At 36.6% G+C, this 12,560-nt stretch overlaps 1 protein-coding gene across 2 annotated transcripts in view; it reads right to left on the bottom strand.

Moving 5' to 3' along the window:
- The window catches only part of STX7 (syntaxin 7), a 46,146-nt gene that overhangs the window by 5,355 nt on the left and 28,231 nt on the right, over positions 1–12,560 (bottom strand). For both annotated transcript variants that reach the window (XM_040449177.1, XM_040449178.1), the window contains exons 3-8: positions 9,070–9,139; positions 6,787–6,880; positions 5,957–6,094; positions 5,126–5,178; positions 4,244–4,340; positions 3,008–3,080 (exon numbers count right to left, since the gene is read on the bottom strand). In XM_040449177.1, coding sequence (XP_040305111.1) covers positions 3,008–3,080; positions 4,244–4,340; positions 5,126–5,178; positions 5,957–6,094; positions 6,787–6,880; positions 9,070–9,139 — 525 coding nt within the window. The remainder of the gene's footprint in view (positions 1–3,007; positions 3,081–4,243; positions 4,341–5,125; positions 5,179–5,956; positions 6,095–6,786; positions 6,881–9,069; positions 9,140–12,560) is intronic.

Below are 12,560 nucleotides of genomic sequence, written 5' to 3'. Positions count from 1 at the left end.
TTATTTTATTTTATTTTATTTTATTTTATTTTATTTTATTTTATTTTTATTTTATGAGGAGAACATTAGCAGGGGAGAGGGACAGAAGGAGAGAGAAAGAGGGAGAATGAGAGGGAGGGAGGGAGGGGGAAGGGGGGTGGAGAACCTTCAGACTCCATGCTCAGTGCGTGTATCATGCTCAATTTGTATCAAGTTGCTTGATTTGCGAATATTGAACCACCCTTGCAAACCGGGAATAAATCCCACTTAATCATGGTGAATGGCTTTTTTTTTTTTTAATTTACATCCAAATCAGTTAGCATATAGTGCAACGATTTCAGCAGTAGATTCCTTAGTGCCTCTTACCCATTTAGCCCATCCCCCTCCCACAACCCCTCCAGTAACCCTCAGTTTGTTCTCCATATTTATGAATCTCTTCTGTTTCGTCCCCCTTCCTGTTTTTATATTGTTTTTGTTTCCCTTCCCTTGTGTTCATCTGTTTCGTCTCTTAAAGTCCTCATATGAGTGAAGTCATTTGATTTTTGTCTTTCTCTGACTAATTTCACTTAGCATAATACCCTCCAGTTCCATCCACGTAGTTGCAAATGGCAAGATTTCATTCTTTTTGATTGCTGAGTAATACTCCAATGTATATATAAACCACATCTTCTTTATCCGTCCATCCATCGATGGACATTTGGGCTCTTTCCATACTTTGGCTATTGTCGATGGTGCTGCTATAAACATGGGGGTGCATGTGTCCCTTCGAAACAGCACACCTGAATCCCTTGGATAAATGCCTAGTAGTGCAATTGCTGGGTCGTAGGGTAGTTCTATTTTTAGTTTTTGAGGAACCTCCATACTGTTTTCCAGACTGGCCGCACCAGCTTGCATTCCCATGCTGCTTCCATCTTGATCCAAGGCAACACACTGCCCACCCAGATTGCAGCGATCACCTTTTAAGTGGTCTCTTTGTTTTTAGTCTTGCCCTTTGATAGTCTGCTCTCAAACTAGTAGCCAGTGAGAGTGTTTTAAAACCTAAGTCAGGGCAGGTGCCTGGGGGGCTTGGTTGGTTGAGCATCCAATTCTTGATTTCAGCTCAGGTCATGATCCTAGGATTGTGGGATCGAGCCCCGCATCGGGCTCCACACCGAGTTCTGATCTGCTTACGATTCTGCTTCCCCTTCTCTCTCCTTCTGCCCCTCTCCTCCATGTGCATTCACTCTTTCTCAAAATACAATACAATAAAAACAAAAAACAAAAAACTAAGTCAGCTGATAACACTCTGTTCAAATCCTCCTCTGGCTTTCCATCCATTAGTAATAATAAAAGTCCTCATAATGGCTCAGGATCTTATATGATGCTGAACTTTATGATTCCTGACATCATCTCCCACTCCCTCTTACTCATTTCACTCACCAAAAGCATCAGACATGCTTCTACCTGAAGGCCTTTGCACCTGTCCTTTGCTCTGCCTAGAAGATTTTCTTTCACTTGCTCCCTTATTTTCATGAAGTCTTCACTAAAATGTCACTTACCAGTAAGGTCTTACCCGACTACCCTAGAAAAGCCGTTAACATTCTCTACTGCAAGCAGCCCCATCCTCCGACTTTTGCTATTTTCCCCGACAGCACTAATCAGCATTTACCTACTCTTCTTTCCTTTTATAAAGATTCTCTCTCTCCTCCAATTAGATTATAAGATTCATGAAAGCAGGGTCTTTTACCATTTGTCTAATTTCAGCTAAATCCCCAATGCCTAGATTTGTGTTTGCATATACTAGGCACTCAATAAATATTGACTGGATGAATGAAAGAACTGGTTTTTGAAATTTTATCCTGTGACCTACTGCAACTACAGAGAAGGGTAAGAATGGACACAAAATACTTATTTGTAGCAAAGTATAGGTCCAAGTATTTAAACTGAACCAAATTCAGAAAATATACTGAATGTATCTTTAGATACATGCACTGGTATCTTCATATTTCCAAATGATAAAAATGATCAGGATTTTGATCAGTCCAGATAGTTATACCTTAACTGAAAAGCTATCACATTTAAAACTTATAGGGAGTCTTAGTCACTGATTATTTTTTAAAAGAATCTATAAAAGAATGCTTACCATCTAATACAACTAAATTAATCTACCAAAAAGATATTAGAATAAATGATTAGGCAAATAGCTACCTATTCCTTCTAATCTAAAAGATAAGATAGCATGCACAATTATAAATAGCACAAGTTTCGCAGAAAGTGCTTGGTGGGATGAGAATTAACAGGGGTTGAGATGGAAACCAGGGGTCCTGCAAATAAGTGGCAATGAGGCTATGTGGTGCCTTCCATGGTCTCTGCAGCAGAAGGTTCTGATTAGATTTAGAGACTCAAATAAATGAAGCTGGTTGATTTGATCAGTAGGAGCCAAAAAGAAGATCTGTTTTAGATAATGCCAAGGGTAATTAATGCTTTGTCTGTTGCAGAGGCTGTGCTTTTAATACTAGGGGGTCAGAAAGAGAGAGGGGTTACTCCCGGTTGAGAAGTAACCACAGGTAGAGGCACCTGGGTGGCTCAGTCCGTTAAGCATCTGACTTTGGCTCAGCTCATGATTTTGGGGTTCACTGAGTTCGAGCCTGGTCGGACTCTGTGCTGACAGCTCAGAGCCTGGAGCCTGCTTCAGATTCCGTGCCTCCCTTTCCCTCTTGCCCCCCCAGCTCATGCTCTGTCTCTTTCTTTCAAAAATAAACAAAAATTTTTTTAAAAAGGTGGGGGGGGCACTTGGGTGGCTCTGTCGGTTAAGCATCCGACTTCGGCTCAGGTCATGATCTTGTGGTTTGTGAGTTCGAGCCCTGCATTGGGCTCTGTGCTGACAGCTCAGAACCTGGAGCCTGCTTTGGATTCTGTGTCTCCCTCTCTCTCGGGCCCTCCCCCACTCACACACTCTCTCTCTCTCAAAAATAAAAACAAAACAAAACAAAAAAGAAGTTATCACAGGTAAATTGCTATAGATTGTTCCTACTTCAGCAGGGCTTACCTATTACATCTCCTTGCTCGTGAATCATCATTCCCAAATCTTTAAATATTTCATTAATATCCATAATATCAGCCTGAGAGAAAAAAGCACGTATTATCACAATCAGAAATTCAGCCCCCAACCCACAAAAGGCAAAAATTAAGTGAGAATGCATGTAGACTTAAACCATAAATTTTGGAAATATCAGGAAACTACTTTACTATAATTAATCCTAAGTAACATGACCTTGAACAACTGTAACCAGTTCTTTAAAAGTAAGTTTGTGATGTTAAAAATACCAAACGAGGCAGCATAGAAACCAGGAATCTATGAGAGAAGGGCCCTGGGTTACTGAGTTTATGTTCATGTAATCTGATAGTTTTGTTATCACTAGCAGTATTTCCTCACAAGAGTAAAACAAATTATTGTTAGGCTATATTTCTAGTAAAAACTTACACATCAATTTGACACTGTAAAAGTACAAACCATTAGGTAAAAATTTAAAGTCTCACATTAATAAATTTGATTATGCAATGGAACAGTGATGAAGAAGTTATAAATTTACTTTTCTTTAATATACAATAACTTTTATTTTGCCCTATTAAAGAATAAAGTTTAAATATTTTATGGGGGGGGGGCAATTTACATATTCATCCTGTGCCTTATTTCCCTGCCTATGAAATGGTGATGATGACAACATAGTTAACTACTTCAGAGTTTTCAGGGGAACTAAATGAGATCATGCAAAAAATTGATCACATGGGGCTTGAAAACTCTTAATAAACTGTAGCTACTGTTAGCTATTATCAGCCCACCTTCTAGAGAATAGGTGGGTTCCACAAGAACTGAGGCTTACTAATCCCTTTAGAGCTCTTTGAGGTCAAGAACATGTTACAGAGAAATAAGATACGTGTCAAGCCCCTGTCCAGTCTCACTCATGCGGGTCTGAGGTGTACCATGTGCTACAGAAGCCATCCAGGCTCCCTGAACACACATCTCTGAACTGAGACTTCCTCCGTGTGAAGGACATGCGGTGGTGACCTGACAGGATAAAAAACAAATCTGGAGACGAGGAAGGTCGGGTCTCTCATTTTAGCACAAATTCTAAAGAGATTTATTTTTTAAAAGGGAATTATTCTCATTGGTAAGAAATACCCCCACACTGATACACTTAGTTTTCTTTCCCAGCCCCTCCCCCAGAATTGTCACAAACACACTGAGAACACAGCTGCCACCCAATGGCCACACAAAGCTTACCTCAAGTTGCCTAATAGAAGATTCTCTCTCATGAATAAGGCGGAGGTCATCTTCTGTAATTTCTTCATCCTGCACCTGCACCTGAGGTTGAGCTTGGCTAACAGGCAGAATATGGAAAAAAAAGCGAAAAAAAAAAGACTGGTATTAAAATAGTAGGATTTCTTTTCCTATTTCAGAAATACAAAATAGAGTATCTTTTCTTCAAAGTCAGAGAACTGCTTAAATTTCTTAATTAAATTTTAAGACTATAACAGAAGTATTAATCACATTTTCTCATGTTTCATTACATTTACATTACTTTTTAGAGTTAATATTTAATTACTGGAAGCTATATTTAGCAACTGGGTATTTCTTCTTGGTTGACTTCAACCTCACATGAGGAAATAATCTACATCAAACAATAAGTCAATAACATTTATTTGGATATATCATTATTTACAAATTATTACTGCTATATTGAAATATTATATACATTATATATATATATTTAATATTTATTTTATTTATTTTGAGGGAGACAGAGCAAGTGAGTAGGGGAGGGGCAGAGAGAGAGGAGGAGGGAGAGAATCTGAAGCAGGCTCTTGCACTGTCAGTGCAGAGCCTGAGGTGGGGCTCGAACTCACGAACCATGAGATCATGACCTGAGTTGAAATCAAAAGTCGGACACTTAACCGACTGAGCCACCAGGCACCCCAGCGTATTTTATATATTTATATATTTTATAAATAACTATTTTGAAAAAAAGTTCAAATTTATTGCTATTTATAAATAACTGAGGATATTTAAGATATAAGAAACTGAAAGCTTTCATTCTGTTCTAGAGACCATAATATATAGAATTTGGAAAATTATCTTTTGATCAGTATGTTTTGTATTTCTTACCTTTCCCAGGATACAAGATTCCTTTCCTTTGAGGTGTCCTCAGGAAAACCACCCTGAATAATTTAGTAATAGGATAGATTGAGAAAGGGCAAAGAAAAAACACACAACACTCACATTTTCTCTTATAATAATCTAAACTGATTTATGTACGCATGTGCACACGTGGGTAGAGAAAAGAGAAATGTTCTTGTTCTAATTTTTTAGGTCAAGTGCTTCAAGTAATATTAAAATTGTATCCTAAGCTGACAAGAAAGGAATTTATTAAATATTCCAAACGGCCAAATAATAAGTATTATTTGATTAAAATATAATATAGTCCTGGAACCTCTACATTAAGGAACAAGGGAACATCTTGCAATAGTTTCTAAGGGAATATAAAATTTGATTAACTAAAAATTCCACTTTAACTTATCCTTACATTTATTTTCTCTTATATTTATTTTCAATATTCACACACTAATTCACTCTGTTCATTTTCATCATTTTCATATAACCCGGGAGTAAAGTGTTCCCTGCATTAGTCCAGACAGAAAGTGACAACTTCTAGTACAAATCAATGTGGGACTATCACTCAGGATCTGACCTCTCATCTTTTCCGACAAAATGTTCCCATATTCTTATACAGTCATCTGTAATTCTGGTTCTTTATCATGGACAAAATAACCACAACATTACAGAACTACCATCCTTCTTAAAATTGAAAAACCTGAAAATAAATATTCAAATATTAATGTCCAGAATAGTCACAGATTGTTCTGACTTAAAAAAATGCCAGTGTGGTCTTTCAAGGGAACGACATGTTCACTTTATAACGCCCCATTAAATACTTACAGATACTCTGGAACTGGCTCTTACTCGAGCAACAAACTCTTTCTCTTTCTCAGCAGCTTCCCTCTGGACCTTTTGAAAGTTTGTCAGTGATGTCGTGAATTGAGCCACTAAGCGATCCTTCTGTATTTTCCTCTGACGCTAGATGAAAGGGGAGAAACGTACTAGAATCAAGCTGTGAAGTTCTAGAGAATTCGCAGAAGTTGTTTCACCACTACTTGGCTCTATTTTATTCTGAAATTTTCACTCACTCCCCAATTATGGGGCCTCACTGATTAACTCTCAATTACATTTCGACAGTGTGTCCAAATACTATGTATATCTACCACCTTGAGACAAAAGGTCCAAAATGCTGGATTTCTCACCTCATATTTCCATCCTAAAGACTGGGCCATGATTTTGAGATTATTTTGAAGTAGCTCCTTTTGTTTTCTTTTTAGGAAAATAAAACCTTGTACTCTTACCTAAGTAGTCACTTCCACTAAGTAATAAGCAAGGAAACAAATATGTGCCCCTAGGAAACCTCACATCTTGAATGAGTGTGCACGTCGCAAGGAGTCAGCCCTGGAAAGCCAGGAAACAATTACTCAGGAAGCATTTTCTGAGCACTTGCTTAATTATGGGTCAGGGCAGCTTCATGGAAATAATTCTTGCTTTATTGAACCACAGGATACTACCTGGGCAATTAAATATAGTTTTGTGTTCTGTGAACTAATCTCAAATACAATTTTTCCCCCTTGATTTCCTTTCTAGCATAACAGTTCAAAGACCCTACAATGCATGTGACTTCTTTCACATTCAATACATCAACAATGTGTCTTAAGGGTTGATACCTGTTCGCTGGGGGTGGTGGGCAGGGATCCAAACTCTTTAATGTACTTATCTGTCTCTTTGGCAAGCTGGTTAGTATACTGCTGCTTCTGTTGCCTACAGTGAGAAAACACACATTATTGCCAAAGAGCGAAGAGATTTCTTTAAGTTACAATGCTGCCAGTTGAATCAATCCTGATGAATACTTTGATAAAAATCCACCCCCCCCCCCTTTTCTTATAGGCTGGCTCTAAATCTTCTCTATGAAAACAAAAATGTCCAGGTTCTATTTTTTGATAGATATTGAGCAAATATTACATGGAAAGTTCTTTACTCACACATGGCAACCAAGCTTTCAGAAATCAGTAGTCATTTAGAAAGGAAGATGACTGGAGCCAAAGGCAGACTGTGGGATGTGTGATGTTGCAGATAATTTGGGGGGTGGGGGGGAGCCTTTTGTCTGCATCCTGCAACTGGGAGGTTAGCTGAATAAATGACGAAGGTCTGTCGCCTGAGACTCTGTCCAGTTCTCAGGGCTGGAGGTACATGTATCCTCTCCTCTTTCTCTATCTGGACATTTGTATCCTTCTACATACTTTTAAAAAAAGAGGGGAGGAGATAATAAATAATAATATACATTTACTATTTTTTAAGTTTGCTGTGGAAAAAATAATAGCATTTCTCTGTAAAGAGAAAGCACCGTAAGAAATAAGTTATATCAGTATCTGTATCTATCTTGTTAGCTAGCTTATCAAGTAAAAAAGTCAGATTTTTTAACTAAAGAACTTGACTAAAAACAAAATAAGCTCATACTAATGTGATGCTTTACAAATTACAATGTTAGTACTTCTCATTTATATTATCTCTCATTTTAAACACCTATATGAGTCATACTTAGGATCCCGTAAAATAATGAGATACTGTATAAGAGTATTTTAAAGCACAGATAACTGTATTTGATTGATAAGGAAGAATTACAAACTATTGTTATCTATTTGCCAAGTCCACTGCCTTTAACAAACCTTTCAAAATCTTTAGGAAATGAAATACAGCTACATTTCTGAAAAGAAGACCTTACTGATATCTACTTATTCACAATCTCCACTACCAACCTTAGCAAATATTATAACTATTAAGAATTATGTGTTCCTGTTCCATTTTAGTTTAACAAATGATGGGTTATTATTTAAACTTGGGGCATTTTTACCACCCCAACATCTCTCCACTGTAGAAAACATCAGTATAAATTAGACCTAACTATAAATTCTTCAAATTGTACTTCATAAAAAACATGATTTCCTACCATCTATCTTTGAATTTCTTGCTCTTTGCAATTTTTCTTTTCTTTTTTTTTTTTTTTTTAAGTTTATTTATTTTGAGAGAGAGAAGAAGCACAAGAGGGGGAGGGCAGAGAGAGAGTGGTGACAGCGAGAATCCCAAGCAGGCTCCACACCACCAGTGCCGAGTCCGACGTGGGGCCCGAACTCCCATGAGCCACCCAGGTGTCCCTGCAATTTTTTCCTTCTATAGCTAATGTTGTTTGGGATCTCATTTACTGCATACTTATCACTTGCAATTGGGATGTAACAACACTGACTTAAGATTTAAGATTCAGGTTCAGAATAATGTTAGGCAAATCATCAAACCCCCGAGACACATTTTCCTTACAAGAGAAACAAAAATAATTATTTTGATCTATGTATTTCACTCTAATTTTGTAAGATTCAGGTGAGAAACTGTGTAAAAATACTGTAAAATCTGTAACACCACAAAATATCATTGCTGTTCTTCTAGCAGCATACTAATTTACTGAAACATGTATTGCATAACTTCATCAGAACTTTTTATTTTATTTTTTTCAAACAGAGGCTAATGCTTTCTGAAATTCAAAGATGTAGGTATAAGTGTTTAGAGGGCTAACAATTCATATTGAGTAAGTACTGGATCTAAACCAAATAAAAATCTAGTCACTGAAGGAACTGTCAGCTATGGGAAGAAAATCACATAGAGAAGCTTAGAGTATCATTTTCCAAAATCCATCAGAACAACCTATTCAAGAAGTGTAAGAAAGGCAACTAAGGAAGTTCTGCTTTGCTGGAGTAAGCTAGCTCTTCAAAGAAAAACATCTGCTTACCCTGAACAAGGAAAACCAACACAAAAGCTTGGTTCAAATAAGGTAGCTGAAAAATTTTATTAATTTTCCATTATTTCTCTGGTGAACATAACATGACATACCATCAAAGCAACCTAACAGTGGTTTTTTGTTTTTTTTTTTCCTTTCTTTCTTTTTTGTATTAAATACTTACAGTTGTTGCCTAAGTTCAGGTGAATCTTGAGGCGTTCCAAGTTGATTCAGGGTCCTCTGTATTTCCACAGCTATTATGATGGAAAATAAATGTATAATTGTTACAAAGGTTAGGGCAGTAGAAATTACGTTAGAAATTAATACAGGCAATTGGGCACTTAGAAAAAGAAAAATAAAGACATGAATATAGAAAACGTTGAGAAAAAATTAAAAATGAGTGGTTTAAATCTAATTAGAATAATGCATTAATTTTCAAGAGGAAATTGTGTGGGGGCGTTAACATGTAAAACTGCACTTATGATCCAGAAGTATTTTCTTCCCTGCCCCTCAGAACATTTAGAACAATGGCACACTTAGCTCTAACAGGCATAAAAACTGTAAGGAAAATAATTGTAACAGTTACACAAGTTAGTAGAATATAAAATGAATGAATTATTGTTAATAAACAAGGGAGGAAAAACAGAATTGAAATAATTAATTTGGAATTTTCTATGTAATAATAGAGGCAGGCAAGCATCATAAAGAATGTTGAAATCACAAAATAGTCGCAGAATCTCAAATTATCCCCACACAGATGACATTAGTTATAAAAGAGTTAACTTCATCTTAGATAAATTTGTTGCTTAAAACAAAATGATCAAATTTAGCAGCACCAATGAGACAACCCGGCAGGATAAGCTTCCTGATGGGATGCAATGAGAAGGTCATAACATGATCCATGCAATGTTTAACCTGAAACTAATCATGAGGAGAAAAAAATCGGACCAATCTAGATTGCAAGATAATCTACAAAAAAACTGGTCTAGGCTTTTAAAAATGTCATTTTCACGAAAGGGGAAAAAAAAAGACAAGGCAGATGGGCTTTCCAAATTAAACAACTAAAGCACCCATAAGGCAATGTTGGATTTTGGAGTGGAATCTAAATCGGAATGAAAAACATGCTATAAAAAAAAAAAAAATGTGGGGCAACTGAAGAATCTTGGGTTTCGATTTTGAAATTTGAATTTGGAGAGAGAGATACTAAACAAAAGTGTAAAAACGTCAACAACTCGTGAACCCAGGTAAAAGGTATAGTTCGCTGCCCTATACTTTTCTGTAGGTTTCAAACATTCAAAATTAGAAGTCAAGAGTTAAAATTCATGCTAAGCTCACAAAGTCTATAAATGCGCCAACTTTTTTTTTTAAAAGGTTATTTCTCACAAAACGGGAGGTCCTATAGCTTTACTGTGTACAGGCAAATAAAATGTCAAGTACAAGCTGAAAATCCATCTGAAAGTAAAGAATTTACACATTTCCAAAAACAGAAAAGAAAAGAAAAGAAAGTATGTTCACCATAGCAAACAAAAGAGATGAGCTATAATGCGTATTTATTTTTGGTCACCTAATACCTAGAATTCTTAATTATATCCAGATCTTCTTCGTTATAATATCATGATCACTGAGAAATATATCATCGCAGATCCCGTCTTAGGGAGAAAAAAACCCTGATTGTTAAAGCAGTAAAACTGTTCTCAGAGTCTCTGCATTTTGCTTACCTCCACCAAGACTAATATGGGTAATTAATAATAAGAGACCTCGTAGCAGTCATAAAAAGAAAGGCAGACTCTTAAACGAGGTATTTGTAAACAAAAGCCAGATTTAGTCAGTGCTATTTAGATTTTATAGATACTGAAATTCCTTACAAGTCAAATGTTCTAGATGATGACCTTCCTCTCACTCAGAAACAATTCTTTTAATAACACAGTATCTTATAAAATGAAGTTAATTAGGAATGCTACCATGATGTTACTGCCTAACAGAATGCATTGAATTGAGTGCTAGATGCTTTTCATGAATACTTTTTCATGAAGATATAAGGAAAATAAGGCCTCCTACTCTCTCGTCCAAAAAAGGGAAAGAAAGCACATCACGTAAACCCGGAGGGGAAGCAGGAGAGTAAATGCTTCAAATAAAGAGCTACAAAATTGGTCTGCTATGGGAGGGTAATCAAAAAAGCCTAAATGGAGGTGCTACTGGTAACAGTTTCAAAGTGTAGGAAATGGGACACTTCAGTCCTGGAGACTGAAACCTCCGATGCCATACCTGCATATAAATTGAAATAATTACATTACTCACTGTCTCCCTGACTTGAAAGTAAACTAGTCTTATTAGTTTTTGTATATCTAACACTCACCACATTGTTGACACTCAAGGAATATTTTATTTATTCATTCATTTTTTAAAAAGTTTACTTATTTATTTTTGAAAGAGAAAAAGATCATGAGCAGGGGAGGGGCAGAGAGAGAGGGAGACAGAGAACCCCAAGCAGACTCCATGCTGTCAGTGCAGAGCCTGAAATGGGGCTTGAACTCACAAACCATGAGATGGTGGCCTGAGCCAAAATCGAGAGATGGACACTTAACCAATTGAGCCACAGAGGCACCCCAACACTCAATGAATATTTTAAAGGCTGACCACAAAAGGGCATTAGGAAGAACAAATCTTATGTAAGAAAGGATATGTATTTCTAACATAAAGCATCTGTAAGAAGGGAGTTAAGAAAAGGAAGGGTGCTCAACTACTCATTTATTCAACATTTACTGAGTATTCACTATGTATCAGGCACAGTGGGAGGGGTTTAGAATGTCAACACTGATTCAAGGTGATCCTTTAATTTGTAGAGCTCTACACTTAAGGCTCAAAGGTATCATGTGATCTGACAAAAGGCCGATGGAAACATAGCTGAAATTACTGAATCAAGCTTAGGAGAAGTATTATGTGGCATTAGTTTAATCCTATTTTATAAACAAAAATGCTGAGAATCGGATGGAATAACTGACTTGTCCAAGAAATCAGTTATTTAGAAGAGCTAAGATTAAAAATGTAGATTTGGGGGTTTTCAAAACAATATTTTCAGTGTGCTACAAGGGCTAGAAGTAAAAGACTTTTTAAAAAAGATTACTGCATAATCTAGGTGTATGTATGCCAAAGCAAACAAGCAAGCAAACACAAAAATAAGTGTATGCTAACTTGGAATAAAGAATTGAGCTGTAAGTTTCATGGCCCTTCGGTGGATCACAAAGGCTGGTCAGCCTGGCTACAACTGATCAGGAAATAAATGCCTGTCCTTTCTTCAGATCTTATGAACTGGCAAGATTCCAGAGACCTCATTTTCAATGACTGGTGTTACCCTTTTACATCAGTGTCAGCAAATTATGGCCTGTTTTGTACTGCCTTCCAGCTCGGACTAGTTGTTACATTTTTAAAGAATTTTAAAAAAATACCAAAAACAAACAACAACAAAAAAGAAGAATATGCAGGAGACCAGACGTGGCCACAAAGCTGAAAATATTTACTCTTTGGCCCTTTAGAGAAAAGTTGGCCAATCCCTGTCCTAAATCAGTAAAAATTGCTAAAACTTTGTATTCACAAACTCTGAGTCAGTGTGTTACTTGAATGTACTAAGTACTCACTATGTTACTAAGCCTATGTGGTATAATATTTAACAATGTT

This window comes from Herpailurus yagouaroundi, unplaced genomic scaffold, assembly GCF_014898765.1.
Source record: "Herpailurus yagouaroundi ecotype Mexico unplaced genomic scaffold, PumYag 198, whole genome shotgun sequence".
Classification (NCBI taxonomy): Eukaryota; Metazoa; Chordata; class Mammalia; order Carnivora; family Felidae; genus Herpailurus; species Herpailurus yagouaroundi.
The sequence above is the reverse complement of the archived record's forward strand: the minus strand, read 5'-3'. Positions and strand labels throughout refer to the sequence as shown.